We start from the raw sequence: 14,537 nt of genomic DNA, 5'->3' as shown, positions 1-14,537 counted from the left end.
TTGCTTTTTGCTTTTTACCTTACTAAATGGTCTAATGGTCCTTGGAGTGAGGGGCGTGGCCAAACTCACGGAAGTTATTTCAAAACAAAAGCACTCGTTTGCTAAAATCACACTTTGAATCACTACAGGATCCTGCTGAAGGAACGGTGATTATTATAAACAAGGTGAATTTAGCGATCACAATGAAAACGGCCAAGACACATATTGAGCCCAGAGAATGGATGTTATTAAGGGCTGTAAATATAATAAGCCTCGGTCTAAAATGGACAACATTGTTCGGAGATTTAAACTATACAGCGGTTCTGCACTGCGGTCACTCAGACGTCTCTCGAGTTTGTTTTTTCAAATCAGCTGCTCTTCATTCCTGCTATATTTGACGAGTGATACAAATATTTTTTACCACAAGTTCTTAAGGAAACTGACACTGTTGGACTCGGGTTCTAGTTTGACTTCTACCAGAAATAAAATAAAGTACTTTTACTATGTAGGCTACTTTGTGAGTAATCCTCTGTCACAGTTCCCTCCATAATGCATGTTTTTCTGCTATCTTTGATGAATGATAAAAATATAATTTTACCATTACTTCTTAATGAAATTGATACTGTTTGACTTTGTACTACTTACAATACATTGAAGTACATTTACTGTGTATTTTTTGAGAAATACTCTGTCAAAGTCCCCTGCTGATAACAAAATCAAGCCACTTCTGCTAAGTTTAATGAGGGAATTATTTTTTGTTGCCATTAGTTCTTCGTGAGATTGATCCTGTTGGACTCAGTACTAGTGAAACTACCCCCACAAGTACTACTATGAAGTACTTAGGCCTACTGTGTACTTTTCCAGTACTCCTCTGCAGTGGCGGTTCTACGGGGTGGCACGGGGTGGCAGCTGCCACCTCAGAAAAATGCCTTGCCACCCCAGCTGCCACCCCATTTGGCAGCTTTGTTTTGAAAGAAAAGTTGTGGCTCATCGGACATTTATGAGAGAAAATCTCTAATGTCCGAGTGCAAGGGAATGCAGCACAAGACGCGAACCTTGTAACCCCTCCCCCCCCCCTGGCGCGAGCTTGGAAATATGATTGGCGGCGATTTCATTTGAACGGGAGGACAGCGCAAAACGAGAAGCATTTCGGATACAAGTAGACAGAAGCAGTGGTGTAGTGGGCGTTGGACGCGGGGGTACGCCGTACCCCCACTTATTTGAAGCATGATTTCTTTTTTTAATAGTCTAATACATCTAAAATCATTGCCAGTGTTATCAGTTGCAAGTGTGTGTTTGTTGTATTAATGACGAAAACATGATAGGCAGATTTCACAGTTATTATAATAAAAACGTAGCTTAAGCATTTATGCAACTTGATTTGAAGCGTGTGTGTGTGAGGGGCAGAACCGTGTGTGTAGGGTGACCAGGTGTCCCGCACTGTGCGGGACTGCACACACAGCATTTTTATTATTTGTCCCGCTTCCCACACATTGAGACTATGTCCCGCATTTGAGTGATATCGCGCCGAAAGGCTGGATCGGTTCGCTGACAGCATCATGTAAGTTGCGCTGACAGGCGACACAGAGGTCCCCCAAGCTTCTCCCCGCCCCTCGCTCCAATGACCATTTGACCATTTAGTAAGGTAAAGAGCAAAAAGCAAAAACGCCACTCAGACGCTCTTCCATTTACGTGTTTAATAAAGAAAAACAATTGGACGGTAGATACACGGATTGGAAAAGCAACAGAAAAGTCAGTCAGAGTAAGAGCAAAAAATAGAAAGGCAAGAGACATTAAAAAAGGACTGAGGTATGGATGTAAAAATATGGTGGCCTTTTTGTTTATTATAATATAATACATTTGACTTTAAACTGTTTATTATTGTGTGTGCTATTTAGGTAATGTATAACTGAACGGCGCCATCTATTGGCTAAACAACTGCATGTCCAGACCAGACACGTGACGTCACTTGGTAAGCGACCGCGTCAGCTGCAGACAGTTGGGGTAACGTGATTATTTTCAACCCCGAAAATGGTCAAATCAGGGAAACTTCGATCTGGGACGGGGAATAAACTAAAACGATGGAAGAAGGGACACAGCAGCGACTCAAACCCGGAGACGAGTCGCTTCCGACAGGCTGCAAAAAGCCGCTTCTTCAGCCGACCCTCCGGTAAGCCTCCCGTTAACATTACACGTGGGTCCGTAGCTACTGCTAACTTTAGCTCGCGTCAGCCATTTAACTTGCAGCTAGCATTACATAAAATGCCATTAAGTGTTCATCATCAACCTCAAAATAGTTGGCAATTAAGAACCTAAAATCTAAATATCTTTCTGTATTTTTCCTTTGATTATTTTGTAATAACACTCAAGTGTTTGGTTATTCATGATAACAACTGCTGTGTGTTTGAGAGACACACACATGTTTAACTGTCGATAGACAGATAACTATTAATATTGCTGATGTCATACAGGCAGCACCTACAAAATGACAGTATTGACAATAAAAGTGAAGATACATTGTTAGTAATTGGCCAGTGACGTACAGTTTTACAATGGGTTACTTTTTTGTATTTCTGCATTTATTTACGGTATACAACAACTAATATGTGTATCTAATTATGTTGCATTTTAACAGTCTTTATGATAGACTTAATTTTTAGCATTATTATTCTTATTACTTTATTTATTTTTTATTGTAGAATCCCTGTAGTAACAATTTGTCATAGTTATATGAGCAAAATGCACATGATTTTACATGATTTTTTTTTTTCGTATATGTTTTCTGTTTTTTATATACTGTTAATGTATTATTGATTACTCTGAAGTTTGGACTTAAAGCTGTAACTTGAGGGAGTTTGTGTAGAAATTATAACATTTTATTTTACATAATGCCTAGATTCCTTGGTACAAACATTTTTTACCATCATATTTAATATCAATTTTTACAATTTGCTGTTATTGACTGCCAGAAGTACAAAATAAGGTTTAAAGTACACTTTCTGTAAATTTTGCTTCCACTGTGATTTAGGGGTTGATTGCCATCAGTCTAATCTTCAGCCAAATAAATGCATGATTATTTGAATCAATGTTATTTACAAACCTTAAAATGTCTTGTTAAATATCGCTGTATGTTTATCATCATTCATCCTCATTGTCCTAAAATGTGGGGGCAAAATATATAAAAGCGTTGTGTATGTGGAAGTTGGCTTAATGTAATGGTGTTGTGTCTCTCCATCTTTTTACCCCACAGGAAGGAATGACCTAACAGTTGATGCTCTGAAGCTGCACAATGATCTGCAGGCTGGTCCGCTGGAGATTGGTAGCCGTAAAGATGCCCGCATGGAAGAGGAGCCAGACGAGGCGTTTTCAGATAGGACGTCAGGAACCTTCCTCAGCGGCCTGTCCGACTGCTCCAACCTGACCTTCAGGAAGGTGCAGCGCTACTGGGAGTCCAATTCAGCTGCTCACAAAGAGGTAGGTACTCCACTGATGGTACATTCACACACAACTCCATCAACAAATATCTTTATTAGGGTAACTTGTAATGAAAACTTGTTGTTTTGGTGCATTGAAAAAGCCTTTTTGCATTAGGAGGAAAGGCTCAAACATTGAGGGTAGCTTTGAAAATGTATTGATGACATTTGTAAGAGTTGATTTAACGGTGCAAACACAATATTTTCAAGTGTATACGTATTACTTACAGATTTTCCTTACAGATCTGTGCGGTACTGGCAGCTGTTACAGAGGTTATCCGTAGTCAAGGAGGAAAGGAGACTGAAACAGAGTACTTTGCTGCTTTGGTGAGTGCTGCTTTAAAAGGAACATTTACAAAGACATAACCACTAACTGTATGTGTTGAAGATTACAATAAACCTTGGTGTTGTATCTGAAAATGCAGCGTGTTTGTGCTTATGGTAGATGACCACTCTTGAGGTCGTGGATACGACAGAGTCTCAGGCTGCAGTGGCGTATCTCCTCAACCTTGTCATGAAACGGTAAAACTTTAACAACTTTTCTTGCCAAAACAAAACTCCCATTCACGTCAAGGCTAATGACTTGAAATGATTTTCATCTGATTGGTGTTTCGTTCTTCAGGGTTCCGGCTCCAGTGCTCATGTCTAAGTTCTCTGACACCACCAAGGCTCTGATGGACGTCATGTCCAAACAGGCCACGTCTGAGTCTGCCTCTGCGCTCAGATGGGTGAGTACATTTCTTTCTATTTCTTTTTTTATAATGTTCGATGATGAAAACTGCAGCATAGATTGAGTTTGTCATTACTGCATTTCTAGATCCTGTCATGCCTGGCCACTTTGCTGAGGAAGCAGGATGTATCTGTCTGGACTTACCCGTCTACTCTTCAGGCTTACCACGGACTGCTCAGCTTCACAGTGCACAGCAAGCCTAAGGTCTGTCTCACAAGCCTGCTACTAAACACCTCATAAGTATTGAAAAGTGAATAAGAAGCTAAAAATGTACAATTATTTTACATTTCATTTTCTGTCCATTGTGGCTCCCAGGTCCGTAAAGCTGCACAGCAAGGAGTCTGCTCCATTCTCAGAGGTAGCGACTTCCTGTTTAGAGATAATGCCCCGACCCATCACCCTGCAGCAGGAACCACAGCCAAGTTCTGCATGAAAGAAATGGAACAGGCAGGAGGTAAGACAAACATAATTTGTTTTCTTATTGTGGGATATTAAATAGTTTAAAATATGCTTTTGAAATTGTCCTGTATATTGTAGTTTAAGTATGTTTCTTACCCCTCCAGGCAGCAAAGAGGACACCACCACTCTTCATGTGCTAGGTCTTCTGAAGGAGTTGATGGGGACGTTTCCTCTGGGAGCGGTCAAGTCCTGTTGTGAGACTCTGCTGCGAGTGATGACACTCAGCCATGTGGTGAGAGCTCAAAAACATGCATAGGTTGTTGTTCTTATCATGGATACAAAGTGTAGTGTCTAACATGGCTGCTATTCTTCTGTCCATAGCTGGTGACAGCGAGTGCCATGCAGTCCTTTCATAGGCTATTCAGCGGGAAGCCGAATGCTGCAACCCTCTCACCAGAACTCAACGCACAGATCATCACGGTGAGAGAATAAAACAAACATGGAAAATGAATAACACAAAATATGGTTTGAAAGCTAATATGCCATTTCCCATCGTCAGGCTCTGTACGACTACCTGCCCAGTGAGAACGACCTGCAGCCGCTGCTGGCCTGGCTCGCTGTCATGGAGAAAGCACATGTTCACTTGGCAGGGTAATACAGTGTTTTCTCATAGTAGCATCACGTTTTTCTGTTGTAATTGTGTGTTTTCCTGTCAGATTGGAAAGGTAGATCAACAGTTTGTGTGTCTTTGTGTAGTTTGCAGAGCTCTTTGAGTTTTGGTCACCTCCCTCGCCTCTTCTCTGCTGCCATGTCCTGCCTGCTGTCGCCTCATACACAGGTGGCTTCTGCAGCAACCAATACACTAAAGGTAAAGATATTATCCATCCACATTGAGTAACTCCAGTTCACCAATCAGTTGTTGCTTTTCCTTTATTTAACAGTGTATGCGGGGGCCATATTTTATGACATTATGTGTATCTGTTTCAGACTTTGCTGACTGAATGTGTAGCCCCTCACATGGAGGAAATGGGCATGATCACTGCCACAGCCTCTGCAGGGAACCCCTCCTATGTCTGCAAAATGTTTCGGTAAGCACCCTGTTCTCAATCTTTCCACTTCTCTATTCAGAGACTTCCTGTGAATGCTTACCATGATAATTGTATCTGTTTTTCAGCATCGTAGAGGAAGGCTTGTCCTATCGCTACCATGCCTCCTGGCCATTTGTGCTGCAGATCCTGGGTTGCTTCTATCGGTCTATAGGGAAACGTGCTCACCCCATCATGACCAAGGTAAAGCCACTTACATTTCTACATTACTGTGAGTTAGAGGTAGAACTTTGCCTGAATGTTTGTGTTATGTGCTGGACAGTCCCTGCAGTCTCTAGCAGACCTGCGCGCCACTCCTCATTTCCCCTTCATCGGAGAGTTGGACCTGGCTGTAGGAGGCGCTGTAGCGAGCATGGGGCCTGAAGTGGTGCTGGGCGCTGTTCCTCTCAACATCACCGGCTTTGAGTAAGTGTGATTTAATGATTTCTTTCTTTCTTTTTTCCAATGTTTTTTTTAAATTGAAGAACAGGCACAATCATACCGGGTCACAATTGAGACGATGACCTTCATCCATTTTTAGAACAAACCAACACCACCCCCCCACCCATCTCCTCCCCTCCCATCCCACCTTGAAAAGTTTAATACAAAAAATTAAACATTGATTCCACGTTCAAATATAAAAAATAAAAACAGTGACAAAAAATTTATATTAACAACAATAAGTAAATAATATGGTAAGTAAAAACGGATCAGTAAGTAAAAATATAAATAAGAAGATGTATAAAAAGATAAATAATTTCCCGCCATCAGGTCGGGAGTGTATGGAGGTTGTTGAAATAATCTATCAAGCATTGCCATTTCTTATAAAAACTGTCTACAGAGCCTCTAAGAGTATATTTTACTTTCTCAAGTTTCAGAAAGAATACCAGGCCTTTAAGCCAAATAGAGTAAGACTGGGGCTTAGGGGATTTCCAGTCTAATACAATTCTGCAACGAGCTAACAGAGATGTATGGAAGGTGTGTGGCGCAGTGGGTTAGTGCTCTGGTGTTCGGATCAGGGGGTCACAGGTTCAAACCCCACTGCAGTCAGCATGTCGTTGTGTCCCTGGGCAAGACACTTCACCCCAAATTGCTCCTGTGGGGATTGCCCACAGTGTTGAGTATGTAAGTCGCTTTGCATAAAAGCGTCTAACAAGTAACATGTAATGTATACGCCACCACATCACCTTGTTTGGCAGTCAAAGTGAAAATGTTTTCTGGAACCCCAAACAATATAATGTAAGGGCAGGGCTTCAACTCAAGATTAATGCATTTTTTGAAGGAAACACTGTGGGGCAATGTTCCTGTCATTAAAGTGGTTCAACGGACTGTTGCTTTTTGTCACCAGGGATGACTTGGAGTTCCCTCGCAGTTGGCTGATCCCGGTCATACGGGATCACGTGAAGAACACTCACCTCGCTTTCTTCTCTTCTTATTTCCTCCCTCTGGCTTCCACACTCAAGCAGAGAGGTAAACACGTGTGTGAGGCTCAACTTTAGGCTAGAGGGAATATGATGGCTAGGTATTAACTTGATAACTTTGTTTTGTAGCTGATGAATTGGAGCAACCAGGACATAAACTTGAGGCCAAAGTCTACGGGACATTACAGACGCAGGTAGCTCTACACGGACATAACTTTGATGGGTTCACAGTCAAGATTTTTTTTTTTAAAGTGCATGTCTGTATGGTGTCTTTCAGATTTGGACCATGCTTCCTGGTTTCTGTACATGTCCTGTAGACCTGCTGGTTTCGTTCAAAGGCTTAGCCCGCACACTCGGTACGATTATTAACGAGCGACCGGACCTGAGGCTCACAGTGTGCCAGGCTCTACGCACTGTCGTCAACAAGAGCTGCTCCACCGGTAGGAAGACACTCATGTTTCCATAGAGAGACAACGCATACAGGCGACTTTCTCTTGAATCAAATCACTTCAAAATCCTTTGTGTGTACTTTATTTCTGTAGAGGAAGAAAAGGCTGAAGTTGGTCGCTTCTCCAAGAACTTCCTGCCAATCCTTTTCAACGTGTACGGCCAGCAGCCGGCAGCTGGAGAGTCCTCCACCTACAGGATGGCCGTACTAGACACCATCAAGGTCTACCTAACTGTCACTGAAACACAGGTCAGTTCAGTTTGTTCACATGTGGTGCAGTGACAACGCACTTGATGTTTGTTAACTTAATTTATGTTTAACTATGAACTTACTAAACACAGCATTCTGAAAAAACATTGCTAGTTTTCTTTCATAAAGAACTGATGATTTGTATTGTCTGTCTTTACTGTGATGGGCCATATTTATTGTGCCGGTGTATCACTAATCAAACGCTCATCCTCAGCTGGTCGGCACGTTCCTGCAAAAAGCCACAGACAAACTGAGCAGCTCGGACACCACAGAGTTCACACGGTAGGACATAAATACAGACATATTGCTGTAGAATTATGTTTGCCTCAGTTTATTATGTAATTGAATTATGAGTACAACTTTCTATTGAACCTCTCTCTCTCAGGCTGTCAATGATGGACCTTGTGGTGGCCATGGCTCCCGCTGTAGATGTGGCCACCATGACTAAAACCTTTGAGCTGATTAGGCCATACTTGGAGGTAAGGGTATACAGAGTGTGCTTAATCGCTTTCCAGTTTTTAATTAAAGCTAAATTAATTAATTTGTTTGTCTTTTTGTTATGTTTGTTTTGTAGTGCAAAGAGGCAGGCATGCAGAAGAAGGCATACCGTGTGCTGGAGGAGATGTGTGGAGGAGAGAGAGAGGAGTGCAGATCCTTTGTCGTTGCCAATCTGGAAACACTCAAAGTGGTCCTGCTCGACACTCTGAAGAAGGCCTCATCGCCGGCCAAAAGGGTGAGCCTGCTGTGTAGAGAGAAATGAAATCAAACCAACTCTAGGTGCCATTGATTTTTTTTTAAATGTTTTATTGCACTTTCTAATTGTATCTTTTATTTGTGTTGCTCAGCCACGACTCAAGTGTCTGACCCACATTGTGAAGGGGCTCACTGAAGAACACAAAGACTTTATCCCAGCCCTTCTGCCAGAGGTCAAAACACAAATGAAAACAAACACATTGATACTGATGTTATCTGACATACTGTTATTTATAAATTGAATGTGTTTGCTCTCTGTCAGGTGATTATATGCACCAAGGAAGTGTCTGCTGGAGCGCGTAAGAATGCCTACACTCTGCTGGTGGAAATAGGAAAAGCATTTGTCCGCTTCTGTGGGAACACAAAAGGTAACACATCTGTCTTCCTTCCGTTTCTTATATGTGGACGCAAGTTACATATTTAGTTAAAAATACTAATGGAGTATGTGGCTCTTATCCAGATGCCTTGGAGGAGTATTTGATGCTGGTGTACGCAGGACTCACAGGCTCCGTCACCATGATCACCTGCACAGTGTTGGCTCTAACTCGACTGATGTTTGAATATAAAGGTAGGTCTGCAGACTTTCACTCATTTCCTGTTGGTGCTTTTGAATGCTGTGATTTGTGACCTGCATTCAGTCTGTTTTTCTTTCTTCCCCAGACGCTATAGACACGAACACCAGGGAGCAGCTGCTGCACAACATCTGTCTGCTGCTCACCTCTCGTACCAGGGAGATAGTCAAAGCCGCCTTAGGCTTCATCAAGGTCATCCTCTTCATCATGGACCCCAAGACGCTCGCATCCCATGCCTCTGTCATGGTAGGCATTGTCCCTGTTGATACTCATTTCTACTGTAAGAGACAGTTGCGCCCTGATTTAATACAGATGTCACTCTCTGTGTTCAGATGGAGGGAGTTGGGAGCATCAAAGACGATGTGAGGAGGCACTTCAGAACCAAACTGAAGAACATCTTCACCAAGTTCATCAGGAAGTTTGGGTAAGTGCTTGTTTATAAGCCTCAGTTGGGCCCTTTCAATTGACTGAAGAAGATGAGATGGTCTGTGATAATGCACGTCAAAAAATATCCTTTCAGCTTCTATTTTCCTTTGGGTTTCTCCTCAATTGTTTAGAATGTCTGGCTTGCTAATTCCTACAGTTTATTTGGCCCTCTTACAGCAGTTCCATTCATTACCATTACTTAAAGGTCCCATGTCATGCTTTTCCGGTTATTACCCGTCCCCTTGTGTGTTATGAAGGTTTTTATGCATGTAAACGGTCTTCAGAGTCAAAACCCTCAAAGTACACCCTGTAGCGAGTAAAACTCTAACACAGAAAATACCTCCCCGAAACGCCTCGTTGGTGAAAGGTCGTCATCCATTTGATTCTTCCGGGTACGAGATTACGTAAGCACGTACCCGGAACTAAATGGACCAATCCGTGGAGCCGTTACGTTACGTCCGCGGAGCCGTTACGTTAAGCCCCCGCTGATTGGTCCAAATTGTCCAATCCACGGACTTACTCACACACACACACACACACACACACACACACACACACACACACACACACACACACACACACACACACACACACACACACACACACACACACACACACACACACACACACACACACACACACACACACACACACACACACACACACACACACACACACACACACACACACACACACACTCAGTGCAGGCAGCTCTGCTGATTTCTCCTCCCTGGCTGCAGGCTGATAGCAGACAGTTGGGATCGCGGCGAAATTCTCTCTGCAGACCCATTCTCACAGCGTTTATCAACCTTTTCCTTACTCAATATCAAGCCACACTTATTGTTTTTACTTCGGCTGTGACTTTGTGTGTGCTCAGGGTGAGTTTGGCTGTGTTTCACTGTGTATCGCTAAACAAGGAAACCACACCTCCACGAAGCTCAGCGCGATTCACAACGTCCCGATCAATCAGAGCACACTGTGCTCACAGGGAGGGTGGGGGCTGGAGCTATTGGAGCTACAACGCGCGAGCCGTTAAAGGCAGAGAGTGAAATTCAGTGAATACACGTAGTTTACAGAGATGCTGTATGAGGAACCAATGTGAGTTTGGAAAATTGCACAATATAAATCTATTCTAGTAGACCTCAACAATGGAATTATGATCAGTGGAAATGGCCATGACATGGGACCCTTTAAACAAAAAATATAAGGGAAATGATTGTATTTGTCCTTTTTATAATGTGGTGTTTTTGATTGGGAACTAATGTTTGATCATCTGAGATGCATCTTTGTATTTCTTTTTAGCTTTTAAAAATGTTTCTTTGTCTGCTAGCATGTTTTTTATTTATTTTTTAAACACGACTGATTTAAAGCCATGGCCAGTCAAATATTTAAGATGCAAGCATATTAATAATATGCTTAATAATAAGCTTTCTTTTTAAATAATGGCACCAGTTATAACACGGCACTGGTTGTCTTTACGGCACCAGACGCCTCCTCTGGGAAACACAACTACATCACTTCTTTATGACACAGTATGATGTACTGTACGTATTTTTCTGCATGTGTCTGATTCTCTGCTGTTTTTCCAGTTTCGAGCTAGTGAAGAGCATGCTGCCTGCAGAACACCACAAGGTGCTTGCAAACATCCGCAAGGCTGAAGCTCGCACCAAGAGGCAGAAGCAGGTGGCGGAGCAGAACGATGATTCTGAGAGCGAAAATGAGAACCCTAAAACCAAGAGCCAAAGGTACACTGCTGTTTTCCCAAACGAAGCCCTGGATAACCTTGTACATTTCCCCCTTTCCTCAAAACTAAAAACGAAACAACCTTTTGCCCTTCACTCTCTAGTATTGAGGACATCCTTGCAGAGTCGGACAGTGATATGTCAGAAGATGAAGGAAAGGCTCGTAAAGCTCAGAAGAAAGGAGGCAAACCACAGAAAGCACGGGCCTGGCTCAAAGAAGGAGAGGAAGATGACCCACTTAACTTCCTGGATCCTACGGTTTCCCAGAGAGTGCTAGGTAACATACGGTGTTTGCATTTGGACTTTTCGAAGAAAGAAATATCCTGTCATGGTATTTCTTTTAACATGTTTTTGTATTATTTTAGCCACCAACCCAAAACTGAAAAAGAGTGCCAAGGTTGAGCATGGTTTCAAGGTGACATCAGACGGACGGCTGATCATCAGAGAGGATGAAGAGGACGATGGAAAGGATGACGGTAAGAGGAGTTCTTTAATTAATCTAACCATCTTGTACATTGCTTTTTGTCTGAACAAATGACAATGATCAATCCATGTCTACAGATGAGGGAGAGATGAAGGATATCTTAGAAGAGGCTGGAGTCAAAAGTGTGAGTACTTTTGTATATATGTGACCTGCTCTATCGAAATCAGTCGCATTGACCCGAAGACACATTTTGAGTTGTATACACTGCTGGAAACAGGATATTCCTAGCTTTCTAATGATATCACGATTGTTGTTGTACTCCAAATATTAAGCGAAATATGTCACATTATATAATGACTGTCACCGAGTCATCATTTTGAGAAAAAGGGCATCAAAGTTTTCTTTTCTCTGGAATCCATCGATCTGATTGATTATTAGCAAATTATCAAAATACTACGGAGGGAAGGTATTTTCGTTTGGATTACTGGTCTGGGGGAAGCTCGCGAGTGTGTGTGTGTGTGTGTGTGTGTATGTGTGTATACATGTGTGTTTGTGTAATTTTGCGTTTGTGTCAGGGATGTCCCGATCACCTTTTTTTGCTTCCGATCATTTGATTTTGACAATTTGCCGATACCGATTTTTCCCGATCCGATCTTTATAAAATGCATTAAGAAGAAAAAAAGCATTGAAGTTGTCCCTTAAGCTTATTTTTTTATTTAAATTGGATATTCTATCCAACATGGATATAGCTTCTTTTTTTCACAGCAGCATTGGATCAGTTCAGTTGTGCAGCATTGGATCAAAACAAAATAAAGCTTATCAGTACTCGTTAGCTTACTGCTACAATTAGACACTGCGCCCACTCTGTTGCCAGATTTGAGAGAAATAAGCAACCAGGTCTATGAAAACAAGCCCAAAGAAGCAACACATACATGATGTTGTGTCATTTGAAACCAAAACTAAGGCCTCAGAATGTATTTATTGTGTGAGTTTGGAAATAAAAGTTTCATATTCTGAAAGCCAAGACTTTGTTTGTTTAAAATCAAACAAAACGCCAGAGCCCCGAAAAAATAGTTTTTTTTACGCAAATCCACGTTTATTTTGAAATGAGCCGTTGCGACTTCCGACTGATTTCGATAGAGCGGGTCACATTTGTGACACAGAAATGTTTTTAGTGCTGTTGTTACTGTAGAGACATTTTTACTGCCGTTTTAACTACTTTTTGTTTTTAATCACTTTCAGAAAAAGATACAGAAAAGGAAGTTCAGAGATGACAACATGGACGAGGACATGGACATTGCGCCACAGCTTAAATACAAAGGTAGGACTGGTGCCGAACATCCTCAGAGTTAAAACTGCTTAAGCATTAAGGGGATTACATTAAGCCTAGGTGCTGGATAGGCAGCATGTCATGAGACTAAGCAGCACATCTTTTTCTTCATCTCAGCTGGGGGTTCAGGTATCCACAGACCCCTGAGAGGAAGTGAAGACACTGGGGCAGAGTACAAGTCAAAGGTGAGTACGACAGCTTTCAGAAACGCTCTGCAGGAGTTCCTGGTTTAGAAATGATCATTCTGAATGGCTCTTCTTTTCTTCTACATCTCTCAGAAAGGAAAAGGAGACGTAAAGAAAACAGGGAAGCATGATCCTTACGCTTACATCCCTCTGAAGAAGTCCCAGCTCAATCGCAGGTAACTAAATTCACTCATCTACATTCTCATAAGGAATTCATTTGTATAAAAATATCCGATGCTTACATATTTTATTCTTTGTGTATTCACAGGAAGCGTGCCAAACTACAGGGCCAGTTCAAGGGCATGGTGAGAGGAGCCCAGAAGGGGGCGATGTCTGGAAAGAAAATGCAGAAGAACAAGAGGAAAGCCTGAAGAGCGTCCTTTTATTACTCAATGGACTCTTAATGTGTTGGGTGTGATGGTGTGTTCATAAACATACTAAAATGCAGATATGCACCGTTATGTGCGTGTCTGTCGGTGTGCCATTCAGACAGACTCATTGAAGGTGAATTAGTTTGTTTTTAAACTGTTCCTTCTCTCAAAGCTCACAAAATGCTCTGACGTCCTTTAGGCTTCAAATTACTCAACTGTAATCTGTTTTAGGCATCAGTTATACTCCCTATTTCCTTAAAAATACATGTATTTATGTGTACACATTAATATGGAGATAGACAATAAGACTGGTTTGTGAAGTTTAATATCTGTCTTGTGTTATTTTGTCACTTGAGGGCGCTATAGACAGTGAAAGACTGTTAATGAATACATTTTAAGGTGATTTAAAATACAGAATTTTTTTTTTATACTGAGAAGATAAGACAATATTTCCCTTTTTTAATTTCTCCATATTATAAACCCAGTTATCTCCAGCCCATTAGTTTTTCCACGTGACGGTGTGCCTTCAGTGCAGCCCCTTAAAGACATGGAGAGAGAAGCTGTAGGTTGTTGTTGTGCAGGGTCAGTGAACATACCATTAGCCTCGTGTGACTCATTTCCCCAGATGGATTGCAGCAAAAATGATTCATAGCAACCGCCTAATCGCACTCTTTTGTGTCTGAGCTCAGTGTGTCAGTCAGCGTCTCGGAGGAGAGAAGCAGATTTCCACGACTCAGTCAGGACATTCTCAGAGTGGTTAAGTGTGTATTAAAGGGGCTTCAGAAAGTATTTAGGTAGACTTTTGATTGTCTTACTACACAGTAACCCATAATGACAAGATGAGAACCTGTTTTTAGAAATGTGGTATGAATAAGAATTATGTCAGTGCAGTGATGTTACAGAAATGACCTTCAATAAATCTAAAAGCAATGAAAAATATTAGTATTTAG

At 41.8% G+C, this 14,537-nt stretch overlaps 1 protein-coding gene across 1 annotated transcript; it reads left to right on the top strand.

Annotated features, from left to right (window-relative positions):
• Positions 1-1,919: 1,919 nt before the first annotated feature.
• rrp12 (ribosomal RNA processing 12 homolog) lies at positions 1,920-13,913 on the top strand. Its single transcript, XM_079686958.1, has 34 exons — positions 1,920-2,149; positions 3,230-3,453; positions 3,696-3,779; positions 3,898-3,974; positions 4,075-4,180; positions 4,270-4,386; positions 4,498-4,636; positions 4,746-4,873; positions 4,963-5,061; positions 5,141-5,232; positions 5,338-5,449; positions 5,569-5,669; positions 5,756-5,870; positions 5,950-6,092; positions 7,015-7,136; positions 7,217-7,281; positions 7,365-7,527; positions 7,630-7,784; positions 7,999-8,066; positions 8,170-8,263; positions 8,359-8,517; positions 8,630-8,710; positions 8,800-8,905; positions 8,998-9,105; positions 9,198-9,355; positions 9,442-9,533; positions 11,125-11,280; positions 11,382-11,554; positions 11,643-11,753; positions 11,839-11,885; positions 12,944-13,022; positions 13,149-13,216; positions 13,310-13,392; positions 13,485-13,913. Exons 1-34 carry the CDS (start codon positions 2,011-2,013, stop codon positions 13,585-13,587), a joined length of 3,867 nt encoding a protein of 1,288 aa, XP_079543084.1. The 5' UTR covers positions 1,920-2,010; the 3' UTR covers positions 13,588-13,913.
• Positions 13,914-14,537: the final 624 nt, after the last annotated feature.

This window comes from Notothenia rossii (assembly GCF_949606895.1).
Source record: "Notothenia rossii genome assembly, chromosome: 6".
Classification (NCBI taxonomy): Eukaryota; Metazoa; Chordata; class Actinopteri; order Perciformes; family Nototheniidae; genus Notothenia; species Notothenia rossii.
The sequence above is the reverse complement of the archived record's forward strand: the minus strand, read 5'-3'. Positions and strand labels throughout refer to the sequence as shown.

Bases quoted from the DNA above. Each gene is read 5' to 3' on its own strand.
- rrp12 (XM_079686958.1), top strand. From the start codon at position 2,011: ATGGTCAAATCAGGGAAACTTCGATCTGGGACGGGGAATAAACTAAAA. The intron at 7,785-7,998 runs GTCAGTTCAGTT...GCTCATCCTCAG, and splicing joins TAACTGTCACTGAAACACAG to CTGGTCGGCACGTTCCTGCA. The intron at 9,534-11,124 runs GTAAGTGCTTGT...CTGTTTTTCCAG, and splicing joins AAGTTCATCAGGAAGTTTGG to TTTCGAGCTAGTGAAGAGCA.